Here is an 18,501-nt window from a genome sequence, read left to right on the forward strand (position 1 = left end):
ATTATTGGAATAAGCTGCATATGTGGTTGAAGCTGACAGCTTGGACAGATTCAAAAGTCCAGCTGGATAGATACCAATGTGAGGAGAAAATCAAATATGTGGTTTATTTATTTTTTTCCCCAGTGTAGCAAAAGCCCAGTTCTTCCTTACATGGCAAGTACTAATTCTATTTTTCATGCATTTAAGCAATTTTACTGCTTTCCACACATTTCATTATTGAATATAACAGCCTTTTTCTAGTCTGATTTTCTTTTTATGCAAAACCATAGATGCTGGATGTCATGGCACTGAATATTATTTCATTATTATTTGAGCCACAAATGGAGCCTACATAAAACCTATTAACATCCATCTGAAAATGTTTGAGTTATTCTTTCGAATAAAATAAACCATTTTTCTATTTGAAAAATGTTTGTAGTGTGGCAGTTTGTAGTGTGGTGAATAGCATACTCCTTTGTGGCTTTGTGGCAGTTTGTAGTGTGGTGAATAGCATACTCCAACCTTTTAGAATTACAGTCATCCCTCGAGTCTTGCTACCTGCACAATTTTTGTTTACGAAGCTTCAAAAATAGGAATGAAGAGCAAATTTTGAAAATTTATTTATGTTTTTTACATGATTAAAGATTTCATTGAAGGAGAAACATGTTTCACCATAATAATGTAAAAGCCCACAGAATTCCGGCTATCGGTATTATCACAAATGCAATAAGATAGTTTACTACCTACTCGTTTATAATAGATTGACTAACAGAAAAGCCCAATAAACTGGAAAGTGCAAATTGTTTTTATTGTTTTATGGTAGTGATCCCCAGAAATATGCTTTAGAAAAATATCACAAAAACATTCAAAACTGATTCTTATAACCAAAAATAGCAATAAATGGTTTTGTTTGGTTAGTTTTAAACAACTTCCTCATTTGGGAACCCCCTTCATCAGTTATCCTACATTAGCTGTTCAGACAGAAACTTTTTCTAGTTCACACAACATAAAATGTTTTAATCGGTAAGCATTTCTTTTGCTGATTTAATATTTCTTGTCTATATAAAGTGTTTAATTAGTGCCTAAAATGAAGAAAGCTACAACAAAAAAAAAAATATTTTAATTTAGAAGAAATATTTTAAATCGTTAAGGAGTTAGAAAATGGCGAAAAGGTTGTGACATTGGCCAAGAAATACAGCATAAATGAATCTAGCATTCGACAAATTAGGGAAAATGCTGAGAAAATTAAAATTTCAGTTATCTGTTCCACATCATTGGCTTCAAAAAGCCCTACAAAAGTGAGAAATCCTATAATAGAGAACTGAAAAATTACTTTCTTTCTGGATAAAAGATCTTAATCAAAAAAGAATGCCTTTTAGTTTAGATATTATTCGTGCCGAAGCTCTGCAAATTTTTAATCACTTACAAGAAGCCGGTCCATCCAGTGCAGACGTCTTTCAGGCCAGTAAGGGTGGGTTTGAAAATTTTGAAAAATGTCAAAAGTCTTCACAATCTAAAATTAATGGGTGAAGCAGCCAGTGCAAATGTGCAGATACGGAAGCTGCTTCTTTGTACATGAAAACTTTAAAGGATGTTATTGCAACCGAGGGCTGTCTAGTGTTTAATGCTGATGAGACCAGCTTATTTTGGAAGCGTATGCCAAGCCAAACAGTCATTTCAAAAGAAGAGAAAACTATCCCAGGTTTCAAAGCTGCAAAAGATAGGTTAACACTTTTGTTATGTGGCAATGCAGAGGGGGACTTTAAGAATAAACCGCTTCCAATTTATACATCAGAAAATCATCATGCTTTTAAACATGATGATTAAAAAGAAAAATTGACAATATTTTTTTTTTTTTTTTTCCTCAATTTATTTTGTTTTTTATTATTATTTTTTTTTTGTGTGTGTACAGGTACAGAACCCTCATTATGACATATAAACTACGTTTTGCATTGCGCAGATTTGGACTGCACAGTGTTTTCCCGGAACGTAACCCCCATGCAAATCAAGGGATGACTGTATATGCTTATTAAATTCTAAACTGAAGTTTATTAGTGGAAAAATAATTTTCATAAGCAAATTAGTGAATTCTGAACCTTTGCAAGATAAACAAACACTAACTCAGCAGCCCAACAAGACTGCATTTACAATGCATTCTCATTGGGCTGCTGAGTTAGTGTAATTTAATAACACTAAATATGTAAAGCATAATGTAATTTCAATTTCTATACAGTGGTACCTTGGTTTGCGAGCATAATTCGTTCCGGAAACGTGCTCGTAATCCAAAGCACTCGTATATCAAAGCGAATTTCCCCATAAGAAATAATGGAAACTCAGATGATTTGTTCCAAAACTCAAAAATATTCACATACTGTAAAAATGATTAATACAAAATACATACATACCTTTTTATATTTTTAAAAGCAATCGAATTTATTAATTATTGGGTAGAACGACTTTCACTGTCACTAACGGAATCACTACTATCTGTTGACTTTTTCTTTTTGTGCGACTTTAACAAAGAACCTCTCCAATGACACTTGCTTTTGCCTCCTTTTGAGGATTTCGCGGAAATATGACATTGCATTGTCGTTAAACAGATTCATCGCTTGCACTGCCACAGCCTTATTCGGGTGGTGCTTTTCTACAAAATTTTGCACTGTTTCCCACATTTTACACACCTCCCTAATCTCATTTGAAGAGAAGGATGTCTCCATTTTTTTCTCCTCCTCCTCAGACGAGATCTCCTCCATCACCCCTTGCTGTTGCTCGCGATGCAGATCCATCAGTTCGTCGGTGGTAAACTCCTGGTCATATTCCTCCACCAGCTCTTGAATGTCATCCTTATTCACCTCCAGTCCCATGGTCGTCCCCAAGGACACAATTTCATCGACAACTGGCAGCTCCTGTTCATGAGCAAACCCCTCAACGCAATCAGACCACAGTTTTTTCCAAGCAGAATTGAGGGTTCTCTTGGTGACCCCATCCCAGGCTTTATCGATGATTTTGAGGCAGTTTACGATGCGGAAATGATTTTTCCAAAACTCTCGGAGGGTAAGGTTAGTTCCTTCGGTCACCTCGAAGCATCGCTGAAATAGTGTCTTGATGTAAAGCTTTTTAAAGTTCGAAATGACCTGCTGATCCATGGGCTGGAGTAATGGAGTGGTGTTGGGAGGAAGGAACTGGACCTTAATGAATTCGAATTCTTCCAGTAAGTCGTTCTCAAGGTCTGGAGGATGAGCAGGAGCATTATCCATAACCAGCAAGACTTTGAGTGGCAGTTTTTTTTCTAAAAGGTATTTCTTCACTGCAGGACCGAAGACCTCATTGATCCACTCAACGAACAAGATACGAGTGACCCAAGCCTTGCTGTTGGACCTCCACATAACATTTAACTGGCTCTTCTGCACCTTGCATTTCTTGAAGTCTCGTGGATTCTCAGAATGATACACGAGCAGGGGCTTGACTTTGAAATCACCGCTTGCATTAGCGCACAGCAAGAGGGTGAGACGGTCTTTCATGGGCTTGTGACCGAGCATTGCATTCTCTTCTGCTGTAATGTAGGTCCTCTTTGGCATCTTTTTCCAAAAAAGCCCCGTTTCATCGCAATTAAAAACTTGCTGCGGCAGGTAACACTCGGAAACCATGAGCTTCTGGAACTCGGCAACGAACACCTCAGCTGCCTTAGCGTCCGAACTCGCAGCCTCTCCGTGCCTCACAACACTATGGATGCCACTTCTCCTCTTAAAGTTATCAAACCATCCCCTGCTCGCCTTGAAGCCTTCTTCGTTTTCTGTAGACATACCTGGCTGTTTACTGACGAGGTCGGCGTACAAGGCCTTTCCCTTCTCACAGATCAAGTTCTCGGTCACAGTATCACCTGCTAGTTGCTTCTCATTTATCCACACCAAAAGCAACTTTTCAACATCTTCCAGAATACGTGGCCGTTGCTTTGATATTCTCGTGACTCCTTTTGCTACATCTAGTCCCCTTAGTTCTTCTTTCTTCTTTAATATTGTGCAAATTGTTGACGTAGACTTCTTATAAAATCTTGCGATGGCGGCCACTTTCATACCTTGTTCGTGCTTCTCGATGATTTCCTTCTTAATTTTTACCGTAATCATCTCCTTCTTCTTACCGCCTTCCTTTTCAACCCTCTTCTTCATTGGGGCCATTTTCGTAGTGTACAGTTAATAAATAACAGTCACTAAATTTGAACACAAAAAAAAAAAATTGCTTTACGCACATACACGTGATCACAACGCTAGCACGAATGTTCGCTACAATGTTGACTGTATACGAATGAGGTATGCCGACTGAGACTGAACATGCGAGACGATTAACCACAATCCCGAGTAGCACGTGATCACGTGACGCTCGGTAGGCAATTTTTAGGAAATAAAGCACAATTACAAAATGAGGAGGCACCCTTGATACACATAAACAAAGCTGCGCCCATGTAGCAACTGAATAAACAACACCATAAAGGCAGAGATACACTATTAACACCTCACATTTTCCTAAAGCACATTTCAAGGGGGTTACTACAATAAAACAATAAAAACAATTTCCAGTTGCGTTTCTGCTAGTGGAATCTGTTATAAACTGGTAGTAAACTCAGTCTAATTGCATTTGCGATTACTGTATACCGATAGCTGGAATTGTGTTGGTTTTTACGTTATTATGGTGAAATGTGTTTCCCCTTCACTGATATAAAACACATAAATACATTTTCGGAATCTTCTTCATTCCCATCGTGTTGCGTTCATTTGGGGTGATTCTGCGTTCGACTGCCATTTCTTGTAAACACAAAGGCGAATCGTGCATAAGGGAATTCGGTTCGTGTTATATAAGATATCGTTACCCTATTTATAAATCGTGTATGATCGAATTCGTGTAGTGTAAACACGTGTTATACGAGGACTGACTGTACTCGTATTGCAAGACCTCGCTCGTTTATCAAGTTAAAATTTATTAAAAATTTTTGCTCGTCTTGCAAAACACTCGCAGACCAAGTTACTCGTAATCCAAGGTACCACTGTAGTTCATATAGGTCAATTTCTTTTTCACTTTGGAGGTCCCATAAACTGATTGTCAGTTTGGTTCTTAATATTGTAAAAAAATTTGGTCAGTAAAACAAATAAGTGCTTATACCTTGTAAAACCTGATATTATATCAGGTTAATAAGCTTTATTCAAAATAACTATACGCTGAGTGATCACTGAATTATGACCAACTACCGAATACTTCGTAGATCCTCCTTTTGCCCTCAGTACAGCAGCTATCCAACGCGGCATTGTTTCAACAAGATGTCGGAAGCGTTCAGGAGGTATGGCCAACCAAGCTGTGTGAAATGCAGTCAGCAATGCAGGTATGGAGGTGGTTGGTGTATCCAGATTCCTAATTTCCATAGTGTCCCACAAGTGCTCTGTGGGATTGATATCAGAGGAGTTCGGAGTCCATTCGATATGCTAGAAGTCAGACTGTGTTCCTCAAATCATTCCTGCACATCAAGTGCCCAATGCACCGATGGCTCGGTGCATTGTCATCTTGGAAGACACTATCGCCATTCGGGAAAAGGTGTAACATTGCGGGGTGTACACAGTCAGCAAGCAGTTGATGATAGCGGAGGCCAGTGATACGTTGTTCCACATGCATCAGGGGTCCAAGTTCCTGCCAGTGAAACATGCCCCACACCATACAACCACCCTGCACTTTTGATACCATGCATGGTGGATAAAGAGCCTCATGTTGTTGACGCCAAATCCATACACGACATCCACAGTGTGGATGGTCGTGTACAGATTTTCTTTATATTGTAAATAACGTGACTCATCCAACCAGCACACCTTCTTCCAGTCTTCTAACGTCCAACTTGCATGCCCTTTGCACCAGGTGAGTCTTTTACGCCGATGAACCTTGGTTAGGAGAGGATGCCGTAGGGGTTATCTGCTGGTATAGCCCCATATTTGCGAGCATGCGACACATGGTCATGCCAGATATTGTTCCGGGTTGGCCCATGTTGTATTGGGTAGTCAACTCTTCAATGCCTGTTCACCTGTATGAGTCATCGGACCCAGCACTCACCTCTAACATCAACCTTTCACTGACCTTTGCAGTTTTGCCGTCTGGTCATTGTTTGACCATTTTGATGCCAGTTCTGGTACACTTTACAGCGGCTCTCGAACACTCCACCAGTTCAGCCGTTTGGGAAATGGAGGCACTAGCTTATTGAGCACCCAAATTAGCTAGCTCTAGCTCACTAGCTCATTGAGCACCCGTCCTTCCTTTTACCCATTCCTCTCAAAATTTTACTACCTACTGAACCCACTGACACTTTATCTATGCTACATAGGTCTACTAACTGCGCTACTCGTACCTCGCGTGGTCAATAGGTCGCATTCAGTTTTCATAGGGGTGTTCATAATTCAGTGATCACTCAGTGTACAATCGCCTTTACTCTCTTTATTCTTATGTAAGCTGTTGGTGTAGATAGTATGACAGAATATAAAATCTCGTATTAATTTTGGTGTCAATCATAAAGTTGTCTTCAAGAATTGCACTATCTTTATCAGGGTAATTTAGTAATTTGATTTGCATTTTGGCAATTTATTTTTATTTTAGACTGTTTTGTCACTTAAAATTAAAGCCATCTTCCAGGAACTAAAACTGATGAGGGGACATTGAAATTGCTTGTGTGATTACAGTGAGTGTGCATTTGCACACTCACTGTAATATGTAGTGAGAATTCACCACTTCCTGTACTATTGTTTATAGGTTATTAAACAAGGTTTTTTTTCATGTTCTGAGCTAAACATAAAATAATTTTCCACTTTCCTGATGCTTCTTTTCGAAAATCTTGAAGATTTTGGCAAAGATAATGCAAAGTATTAAAGTACAGAAAACAAATTTAGCCCTCCTGAACTTTTTATATTGTAGTTTGCAACAGATTGCAATTTCTGAAAAATTGCAAAAAAACAAATGGTCATTTTATACTTTAAGGTATATCATTTTATATTAATGTTAGTATTTAAATATTAATAGTTATTTACATAAAGTACACCAAGACTTCTTTTTTATCATGATGGAAAGTAGGTTTCCTTTATGTGACTTGCAGAATCATGTGTAACTGAACTGGTCTGGGAAAGGTTTGGATGTGTTTAATTCAGATACTAAAATCAAACATTGTTTTTAGTTCCAGACCCTGGGATCCACGAACCGATGTAGTTCAATTTGAAAACAGCTATGTGGTACAGACAAAAACTAGACACAAAGCTCCAGCTGTAAGAGCAGGAAGCATTTTGAGCTTGGAAGAAACTAGTAAAGCTGAACTGCTGAGGCATATAAATGTTGATAGGATTATTCCACGACCAGCAGCATGCTTGAAACAAGGACTTCGCAGAAGTAGTGTATTGATACTTGGGAGTGAAAGTTCTTCTCCTGATGCAGAAATCATTCATGGTAGCGATTCTACTGAAAGTGATGGTAAATATATTTTTATTAAAAAACTGTTTGTGTGTGTTTAAAAATCTAAAATAATTATTTATAAAATTAAACACCATTATACTGTGTTAAAAGAAATGTTGCAGACTGCGACAAATAACGATGGAAGTGCCAACTGCCACTTCATACAAGCAAAATTCAAAACCAAACTACCAAATAAAATTAAAAATACAGAATTTTTTTAAATGGGTGTATGCATTTGTCTGTTCAGTTTAGTGCAGTAGAAGTTTCCTTGCTGTTTACCCCAATAGCAGTTGTGCCATTCTTTATGCAGGAGGCTGTGTGTGTGTTGCAGTTAACAATTCCTTTAACATGATATAATACTGTTAATTTTATAAATCATTATTTGATCACGCCACATGTCAGTTATGGATTTTTCATAATGTGTACAAATTCACCATTACACAACTATGGATAAACTTGTGTTTTTTTTTGTTTTTTTTAAATTAATAAATAAAATGAGATGGTTAATAAATAAGCACATTTTATAGCTAAAGATCAAATCAAAAATTGCACCAGTTATTAGATGTTTCAGTCCTTTATTCAAATTTAAGTTTGAATAAAGGACTGAAACATCTATAACCAGTGTGATTTTTAAAAGATAATTTGTGCAATAAATTAACAAAGCTCTGGGCAGAATACATTATTAGATAAAAAAAAATAATAATAATAAAAAACAGTAAAAAACTAACAAAATACATACCATGTGGAGTTTTTATACAAGTTTAGTAAGTTTATTGTAATTTTAGTAGTAAAATTGTGAGCCTACTAAAACTGCAAACTAGTAACATTTCAAGATTTTAGCCAAACCCTATATTAAAAAAAATGGAGAAAAAAAGGACCATATCCTTTCTCTACTAACCAACTTATGATGTGATACCAATGTAACTAATTTTAATAACATAACTGTTTTACTGCACATCTCTTGGGTTTTGAATTGGGGGGGGGGGGGGTTTCTAGCCTGCACACTATAGAAATATTTCAATATTTTTAGTGCATTGAATGACACCTCCTCCCCTTTATGTATGAGATGCACAATTTGCCACTTTTCCTAAAATAATTACCTCATTTAATTTCCTTTTTATTTTCGATATTGGCATTTGGATTAATTTTCACAAAATAAAGTAACTGTTATGTATCTATTTAAATTGAGAAATTCTCAGATCACTAACCAAGGTATATATTTTTCAAAAATTTAATTGGAATAAAATTGGTTGGTTGGGGGTGCATGCGTGTGTGTTTAATATAAGTAAATGAAACAGATGCCAGTAGCATAGCAAACCAGTAGAGCAAAAAAAAAAAAAAACTCATTTTAGCCTGGTTTGCTGTTTGCTCTACTTGTGCTGGTTTCAAATAAATTTAATTGTCATTGGGCCACCTCCGTAGCCAGGTGGGCAGTAGCAGCAGTGTGTAGCACACGCTTCTTGATTAGACCGAGGTTCGAGCCCGTGCCCACCAAATACGGAGGATGCGGAAAGGTCAGGGAATGACCACCGCATATCCCAGGAGCAATATGGCCTTAGTTGCTAATGCTCCTAAAAACCAAATAACAACAATTGTCATTGCCCAGCATACCATTGATTGCTTTTAAGAGTCAGTGGTATGCTGGACAATGGTATTTGAGTACATTTAGCATAAGCAAAACGTACTCAACCACCTTATATTTCTGAATTAGACAAATCTGTCTGCCTTGAGCTTGTGTGGGCTGCTGGACACAAATAAATTGATTAGACAGTATGTTAATTAACAGAAAACTTGTGCAAATCTGTAGAGACAGCTCAGCGAGCGATTTATGTATGTTTTTCCCAATATTGTTCAGACACTTTTCTGGATTGTGTGCGTGTGTGTCTTATTTAATAAAAAATAAAACAAAAGCCAGTAGCATGGCAAACCCGTAGAGCAAAAAAAAAAATAAATAAATAAAAATAAACCAAAACAATGAAATAAAAAGAGGGAGGGAATATCAAGGTAAAAGATAATCTAATTTATAGTAGAAATTAAATATTAATTTCTACTATAATTTTCTCTTAAATTTTTTGTTTTTCTATTTTCTTGAATATTTAGTAAAGTGTTTTTTGTTTTTTTTGGCCGATGCTGTATAAGCATCGGCCAAAAAAAAAAAAAAAAAAAACCATTTTGCCCATCCATTCATTTGCTCCAAAAGTTTGTCCACTTTTTTTGCTGAATTTATTTAAGCTATCAACTTACACAATAACAGATGGAAGTTTGTTCCAGCAATCAACTACCTGCTGGCTAAAGGCAGATTTCCACACATCTGTTCTACAACTGTCTTTCCTCAATTTGATTTTATGCCACTTTTGGATGGGCTGCCCAACTTTTCTAAATCCTGTTGCAGTAGCACACTGCCATTACTGTCATTGACAACCCTGCCAACCTTTGTATCATCTGAAAACTTCGACATTAAGCCTGATACCTTCATCGACATCATTACCACTCTGTCTTCTTCCACTCAACAATCCTTTTATCCATTGTTGCAACTTGTCCTTAATGCCATATTACTCCAGTTTGTACAGTAGTCTTCCATGTGCAACAGTATCAAAAGCTTTCCTGAAATCCAAATATATGATATCAAAATTATTTTTCACATCCAGTTCCTTTATGACCACATCATGGTATCCAATCAAATTGGTCAGACAAGGCTTTTCCTTAACAAACATGGGTTTGTTAGGGGGAAGATTTAATGTTTGCTTCGAATTATTACTGCAGTCTTGTCTAGATGATCCTGCAATGCTTCTTTAACCAGTGACTCCATTAGTTTCTACGAAACAGAAGTTAAACTAACAGGTCTGTAATTATTCGTGTTACCCTTTGATCCCCTCTTTCAATTTGAGATACATTTACACGTCTCCTTGGGGACCTCCCCTGAGTCCAATGATGCTCTCATAATTTTGGCTAACAGTTTGCTTACTTCCTTTGCTGCCTTGTTTAATATAACTGGATAGATCCCATCCACCCCATTGTCTTTCTTATGTTTAACTTCAACAATTTCTCCTCCGCTTTGGTCTCAGTTATTACAAAATCATTTAGCACCCTATTAGAGTTTAATCAGCTTTTGTTTCTCCACTTCCCTACAGAATTCCTCATGTGTTGAACATAGGTGCAAAATATTCATTGTTTGTCAGCTATCTGAGCAGAATCATCAACAGTCAAATCACTGATCAAGTGGACCAATCTGATTCATCCGTTCCTTCTAGAGTTTATATATAAGGAAAAAAAGTCTTTGCTGTTTTTCTTTGCATCCTTTGTGTCTCTCTCTCTCTCTCTCTCCTCTCTCTCTCTCTCTCTCTCTCTCTCTCTCTCTCTCTCTCTCCCTCCCAACAGGCGTTCTGGACAATAAATCCATAAGTATAAACTTACTTTTAGTTTGTATTGGGAACACTTATATTGTCAGTGGTTTTGTTTAATTTCTGCCAAAATTTTTTTTGACCTTTGCTATACAGTTTAGTTTAACACTTCTTCTTTAACACTTCGTCACCTTATCTGTATTCTACTGCATAATAAACCAATTTAATTGAATGAGGTGATTGTAAATTATATTTTATTGCTCTAAATCTTTTTAGTTATATAGATTGTAAATTATATTGTTGCTCTAAATAATTTTAAAAGATTCGTTTAAATCAGTTATTTCAATAATTGATTTAAATAAATTTCAATCTATTTATTTTTTAGAAATAATATTTGAAGTGGATGGAAATTTTGACTTATTTTATTTATGTGAACCAATCTAGGTTTTTATTTAAAAAAAATCATTTAAATTTTATTCCAGGACCACCCAAAAAATATCACTCATGCAGTCCTGGTGTCACTGTGGCAGCTTTACAGCATGCACTTGAGCCACTTGAACTACTTCAGCGGGAAACAAATTGTACCCTACAGACAGTTCAGCGTCATCTTGAAAGCATCATGGCACAACAGCGAAGGTTGCAGGAGCAGCTGGCCCAGCGAGGGGATCTAAGTATTATTGCTGCTGTTATATTAGTACAGTTATTACTCCATTGGCTGCTGTGACTGATATGTTTGTGTTGCATCAGTCCTGCATTGAAATTACTTTCCAGATCAAAGTGCTTTTGGAGGTATTTATATATGACAAGATTTATGTATATACTGGCTTAGAAAGCTATACAGAGACCAAACGAAGTCATCCTCTAAACAAAATCAAATGCCATTCCAGATGTAAATTTTTGCATACTTCAGGGTTGTATATCTTGTGTACAGAGAAGCAAGTGTGATGTGCAATGTTATTTTCATGTGAGAAATTGTATTAAACTTTTGAGAAAGCAGCAAATATGAAAACTACTCTATCAAAAGCATTTTTGTAGCTTTAAGTGAATTTGTTGAATTATATATGAACTGAGAGAGAGAGAGAGAGAGAGAGAGAGAGAGAGAGAGAGAGAGAGAGAGAGAGCAGTTCCACTTTTGTACAGAATTCTATGTATATAGTGATACTGTTATGCACAAATAGTCTTTCTCTTTTTGCTTCCTTAATTTAGCAGATTTATATGCAGGTCTCCTAATGTTCAAATCTACTGCCATTGTATTTAATTTTCAAAATGTGGCTGTGTTTAAAATGATCCAGTATTACTGTATACATGCTCCAGTAACATGTGCCAACCTTGACATGAAAAAATTTTTTTTTTTTTTTTTTTTTTTTTGTTATTTTTGACCAACCAGTCTAATGTATGCAATTAAGAAGGTAATACTTGAACATGCACTTTATAAACTTGGTAATTGTGGTGGATATCTCAGTTTTCTTCCACCTTATTAAAAATCTTGTTAAGAGAAACCACTTTGTTTAGGCTGCCCCATAATTATTAAATATTCATTTGTCATAGCTCCTGAGGCGTGATCATGCACACGCTGTGCATGGGTTGAAGTGTTCTTAGATAAGCACCATGACCTTGTATTACGTCTATATCATGTGTGCTTCTACTGTAAATAATTATTATAGAAATTTTTAAAAATTCTCATTTTTACTCATTTCTTTTGCTTTAAATAAAAGGTTTTGTGCGACCTCTGTTTTATAGTGAAATTTATTTTACTTGCAAGTATTACACACATTCCAATTCTCATAAATTATCAGAGCTTGTTAATGCCATTCAAAGGACATTCTCCTATTTCTTATCACCAAGTCCGATATTTGTCTTTAGCTATTCTAACAATAATATGCAACAGGTTATTGGGGGTAATAATAACTTACGAGAATGTGACTCTCTGAGGACAAGCCGTGCTCATAGGCAGCAAGATGAATGGTACAAGTGACACCTTTTACATGTAATGGGTGGTGACAATTTGAACAATATTGCTGTGATATTTTCACGTAATGGAAAAGAGTGAAATTTTCTTGCTAGCATTTGCCACTTAAGCCTCAACATGGCCCTGATGACTAAAGCAACAAGTTTTCAAATGGCTGCAAAACAATGTCCAACTGACTGCATATCTAAATTTGCAGATGATGTTAAAATCGGTAGAGTAGTTAATGATCACTGTCAAGCTATGCTTTAATACAACAAAGTGTAAGGTATTACACCTGGGAAACAGTAATCCCAAAATAACTTATTCACTTGGAGTTCAACTAAACCCGGTACTGGAGGAAAGGGACTTGGATGTTACGATACGGTCAGACATGAAATTCTCTGAACATTGTAAACAGGTTGCAAGGAAGGCCCATGGTGTCCTATCGATGATCTATCGAACTTTTGCCAGTAGAGATAGGGACGTGATAATCCCATTATATAAGGCTTATGTTAGACCACACTTGGAATACTGTGTTCAAGTATGGAGACCGCACCTAAAGAAAGACATGGAGCTTCTTGAAAGGGTGCAAAGACGGGTAACTCGCCTGGTGAGATCGGCAAAAGGGCGTCCTTATGAAGAAAGACTTTGAATATGTGAGTTGCAGAGTTTGGAAACTAGACGCAGACGCCTTAGAGGAAAGTTGATTGAGGTGTTTAAGGCTGTGAGAGGCATCAGTAAAATGAATGAGGACAAAATTTTCAAGATTATAAATGATGCTAGAACTAGGGGACATAAATTCAAGTTACGGGGGGGAAATGTTTGGATTGGACTGCAGGAAGTTTTATTTTAGCCAGCGAGTTATAACTTATTGGAATAAGTTGCCTACATGGGTGGTAGAGGCTGACAGTTTGGGGAAATTCAAAGGTCATCTGGAGAGTATCTTTGGGTCAGGGAAGCGCATAGGATGATAGGTTTAATTTCCTTTTCTTTTATTAATTTTTATTATTTATTTTATTTTATTTATTTTATTTGGCTGGGATGGTGCAAGAAAGCCTATGGCTTTCTTGCACCATGCGGCCATTAATAATAATACTAATATTGAACTGGCCATTGTCACAGACATGATCATTCGTCACAGATCATTCGTCACATCAAAGTGAACTTGGAAAGCATATGTGATGTTGCATCCAAACTAAAAGTAGATTTTTGAAGTCTGGAAGCAGATAGTCATGGTTGTTTGCTGTTCAAAAAAATTGTGTGCATAATGGACATCAAACTTAGCATTTATTTTTAAGGGGCTCATACCAGCATTACAAAACTGTTTTCATGTTCACTTCGAGCCATGTGATCATGCTCCTAGTAGTCTGCACAGTAACAACAAAATTGCATCAGACAGTTACCCTTTGCCAATTATACTGGGAGGTTTTTGGTGAATACACTCAGATACAACAGTGGATGGTACATAGATAATTGACATTGCATTGATAGCACAATGTAGGCCTTGCAAACTGCAATCAGTGACACCTTGTGGTTTTGTGGGTTCATTGTCTGTTTTCAATTGCAAATTGAAAGCAAACAATTTTTAGAAATAAACATTTTATTAATTTATCCCCATTTTCAGTAAAGTTATATTAAAGTTTGGGGAAAGTGGAAAAATGAGAGGAAAGTTTATTGTTCACATGATAATATATAACAGAACTATGATGCTCAATACATTCTATGTTGATTTCAATATCTGTAGAAGAATAAGAGAAATTTACCTCAGTATGTGATATGTAGAACATTTCCGTATGATACTCTCCAGAAATTAAAATGAATAAAAGATTAACACAAAACGATTACAGTGAAAAATCAATTGGAAATGATTCAAAAAACAATTAAAAAGTTTAATGTAAATTTTGAAAAACTATTTTCCTTAACCTATCAACTTCCACAACAACAGATGGAAGTCTGTTCCAGCAATCTACTACTCACTGACTAAAGACAAACTCCCGCACATCTATTCTAAAATTCTTTCCTCAATTTGAATCTATGCCCCCTCAGGTCCTTAATCTCAGAAAGCATAATTATCCCATCAGCCACTCATTGAGCCTGCTCAAACCATTCAAGGCCTTTATATACCTCGATCAGATCACCTCGCAGGTGCCTAGTCTCCAGAAGCTGCAACTTGCAGACTTAAGCCATTCTTCGTAAGCGCACAGATTTGTTCCTCTCACCAATCTTGTTGCCCTTCTCTGTACTCGTTCTAGCAACTCTATATCCTTCCTAAAATGAGTCCTTCAGACCTGTATATGGTACTCAAGGTATGGTCTGACTATTGTCTTATACAAAGGGATAATCACCTTGTCTTTGCTAGCAAAATTCCTACATATTATTGACAAATAATACCTGCTTTGGCAGTCTGTCTGCACTGCTCAGAGAACTTCATATATGACTTCACAATTACCCCAGGTCTTTCATCTCCACCTCCCTGAGTGTAGTACCACACAGTTGGTATGTTTCTCTTGGTTTACTGCTACCTATATGGAGTACTTTGCATTTGTCAATGTTTAACTTCAGTTGCCACTTCTCAGCCCACAAGCCTAACTTTTCTAGATCCTGTTGCAGTAGCATACTGTCTTTACTGTCATTAACAACCCTGCCAATCTTTGTATCATCTACAAACTTGGACATTAGGCCTGATATACCTTCATTAATATCATTGATAAATACACAAAACAACAATGGGCTCAGGACCAAACCCTGGGGACTCCACTAATAATATTACTCCACGTAGAGCAGTGTAAATTTATTACCACTCTCTGCTGTCACCCACTCAACCATCCCTTAATCCATTGCAGTAACTTGCCTTTAATGCCATACCGCTGCAACTTGTACACCAGTCTTCCATGTGCAACAGTATTAAAAGCTTTTCTGAAATCCAAGTATATGATATAAAAATTATTTTTTGCATCCAGTTCCTTTGTGATCATGTAATATCCAATCAAATTGGTCAGACAAGACTTCACCTTTACATACCAATGCTTTGTCTGAACTATTACTGCTGTCTTGTCCAGGTGATCCTGTATCACCTCTTTAACCAGTGACTCCATTATTTTCCCCGGAAAAGAAATTAAGCTAACAGGTCTATAATTATGGCACCCTTTGAACCACCTTTGTGAATTGGGGATACATTGCACATCTCCAGTCCATGGGTAACTCCCCTGACAAAGGATGCTCTCATAAGTATGGCTAAGGGTTTGCTTGCTGCATTGTTCATTATAACTGGATAGATGCATCTTCCCCCAGGTGCCTTTTTTATATTTAACTTAAAAAATTTCAAAAAGTGATTTTGTGATTATTACAAAATCACTTATCTCCCTGTTAGTTTGATTAACTTCTGGCATTCCCCTCCTTGAATAACTCCTCGTGTGAATGTAGATGCAAAATACTCGGTTTAACAGCTATTTGAGCAGGATCATTAATAGTCGAACCATCTGTGTTAAGTGGACCAATCTGATTCATCCCCTTCCTTCTAGAGTTTACATAAGTAAAGTACTTTTTGCTGTTTTTCTTTGCGTCCTTTGCCAAAGATTTCTCGTAATGTGCCATAGGCTTCTGTCATATCTGCCATAGGCTTCTGTGTTGCGTGATAATTTATATGCATACCATGCATTTTTGTTTTCTACCACAAGCCTCAATTCATTCAACATCCATCTATACAATGGAACTAACTGATGTTGTTACCAATAGCAAATTCTGAATGGGAAACATTCGAGGAAGTAATCTGCGAAACTACTGGGTTTTTTGTTCCAACTAACAAATGCTGCTCTATGTTTAGGTCCAAATGGATGTCAGATGAACTGAGATTCATGGAAGAGTCTCAGAAAAATGCATGGGATGCATATAAATTATCAGGCAACACAGAGGCCTGTGCTGGATATAAGCTAGTCTGTAATCAAGTCACAATGGAGGTTAGGCAAGCGCAGGCAGATTACGAGAAATCTTTGGCAAAGGATGCTAAGAAAAACAGCAAGGACTTCTTTACTTACATAAACTCTAGAAGGAAGGAGATGAATCAAGATGGTCAACTTGATATCGATGGGTCAACTGTTGATGATCCCGCTCCTCAGATAGCTGACAAACTGAATGAGTATTTTGCATCTACGTTCATGCGGGGGGAATTCTGTAGGAAAAGGGAGGACAGAAGCTTATAAAACTAACAGGGAGCTTAATGATTATGTAGTAACAGAGCAAAGTGGAGGATAAATTGTTGAAGTTAAACATTTAATATAACTGGACAGATCTCATCCACCTGGGGTGGATGGGATCTATCCAGTTATATTAAAGGAGGTGGAAAAGGAAGTAAACAATCCCTCAGCCATAATTATGAGAGCATCCTTGGACTCAGGGGTGGTCCCCACGGACTCGAGATGTGCAAATGTATCCTCAGTTCATAAAGGGGGACATGATTAATTATAGACCAGTTAAATTTGTATTCCAGGTAAAATAATGGAGTTACTGGTTAAAGATGCATTGCAGGTTCATCTAGGCAAGACTGCAGTAATAAGACACAGCATAAGTTTAAGGGAAAGTCTTGTCTGACAAATTTGATTGGATACTATGGTGTGATCACAAAGGAACTGGGTGCAAAAAATAATTTTGATATATATACATGGATTTCAGGAAAGCTTTTTGTACTATTACATGGAAGACTACTGCACAAATTGGAGCGGTATGGTATTGAGGGAAATTTGCTGCAATGGTTAAATGGGTGGTTGGGTGGGAGAAGACAGAATGGCAATCAATGGACACTGCTCTTCGTGGACTAATGTTATTAGTGGAGTACCCCCAGGGTTCAGCGTTGGGGCTGCTGTTGTTTCGTGTGTTTATCAATGATAATGATGAATGTTTATCAGACTTAATATCCAAGTTTGCAGATGATACAAAGGTTGGTAGGGTTAGTAATGGCAGTGTGCTACTGCAACAGGATCGAGAGAAGTTGGGCAGATGGGCTGAGAAGTGGCAACTAAAATTTAACATCGACAAATGCAAATAATGCATAAGGGTACAAATAACCCCGGAGAAACATACGAACTGTGTTAGGGTGGTAGACAATGAAAAAGACCTGGGAGTAATTGTGGAATCAGATATTATTATTAGCTATATGTTCCAAGGAAGTGTGAGGCTTATGCTGCACGATCCAAAAAAAAACAAAAAAAATTTCTGAATTACCCTGAGAGAAAGAACAAGGAGAAGGGAATCACCAAGAAAAAGAATGATATCCAGGTCAGGATCATGGGTGTGCAAAGTGCATACTCACCAGATGTGAGCCCCTGGAGTAAATATGTTTTCTGAGCAGTGTAGGCAGGCAGGTAGGCAAACTGTAGCTAGTGTAGCAGGTAGGTGCACTATAGCCAGTGTGTGTGCGTTATCCATAACACACACACACAGTGTAGGCAGGCTACCAGAGCAGGTCATGGGGTATTGTCACTGATATACAGGAATTTTGCTAGTAGGGAAAAGGAGGCGATTATCTCTTTGTGTAATGCAATGGTCAGGCCACGCCTTGAGTACTGCGTATAGGTCTGGAGGCCTCATTTTTGGAAGGATGTAGTATTGCTTGAGCAAGTACAGCGAAGGGCAACAAGATCGGTAAGGGGAAGAAAGGGTTGCTCTTACAAAGAAAGGCTTAATTTTTTCAAATTGCAGTATCTGGGGACTTCTGCTCCTGCCCACACAGTTGGCAAGAAACCTTAGTTGTTTTTCTTGGATTTGATCCTG

At 37.2% G+C, this 18,501-nt stretch overlaps 1 protein-coding gene across 8 annotated transcripts in view; it reads left to right on the forward strand.

Moving 5' to 3' along the window:
* LOC150080016 (oxysterol-binding protein-related protein 8-like) overlaps positions 1-12,139 on the forward strand; it is a 464,021-nt gene extending 451,882 nt beyond the window's left edge. For all 8 annotated transcript variants that reach the window (XM_090383709.1, XM_090383711.1, XM_090383710.1 and 5 more), the window contains 2 exons: positions 7,175-7,464; positions 11,270-12,139. In XM_090383709.1, coding sequence (XP_090239835.1) covers positions 7,175-7,464; positions 11,270-11,511 — 532 coding nt within the window. In that variant the 3' untranslated portion in view covers positions 11,512-12,139. The remainder of the gene's footprint in view (positions 1-7,174; positions 7,465-11,269) is intronic.
* Positions 12,140-18,501: the final 6,362 nt, after the last annotated feature.

This window comes from Mastigoproctus giganteus, chromosome 10 (assembly GCF_048544385.1).
Source record: "Mastigoproctus giganteus isolate SK-2022 chromosome 10, ASM4854438v1, whole genome shotgun sequence".
In the NCBI taxonomy this organism is placed as follows: Eukaryota; Metazoa; Arthropoda; class Arachnida; order Uropygi; family Thelyphonidae; genus Mastigoproctus; species Mastigoproctus giganteus.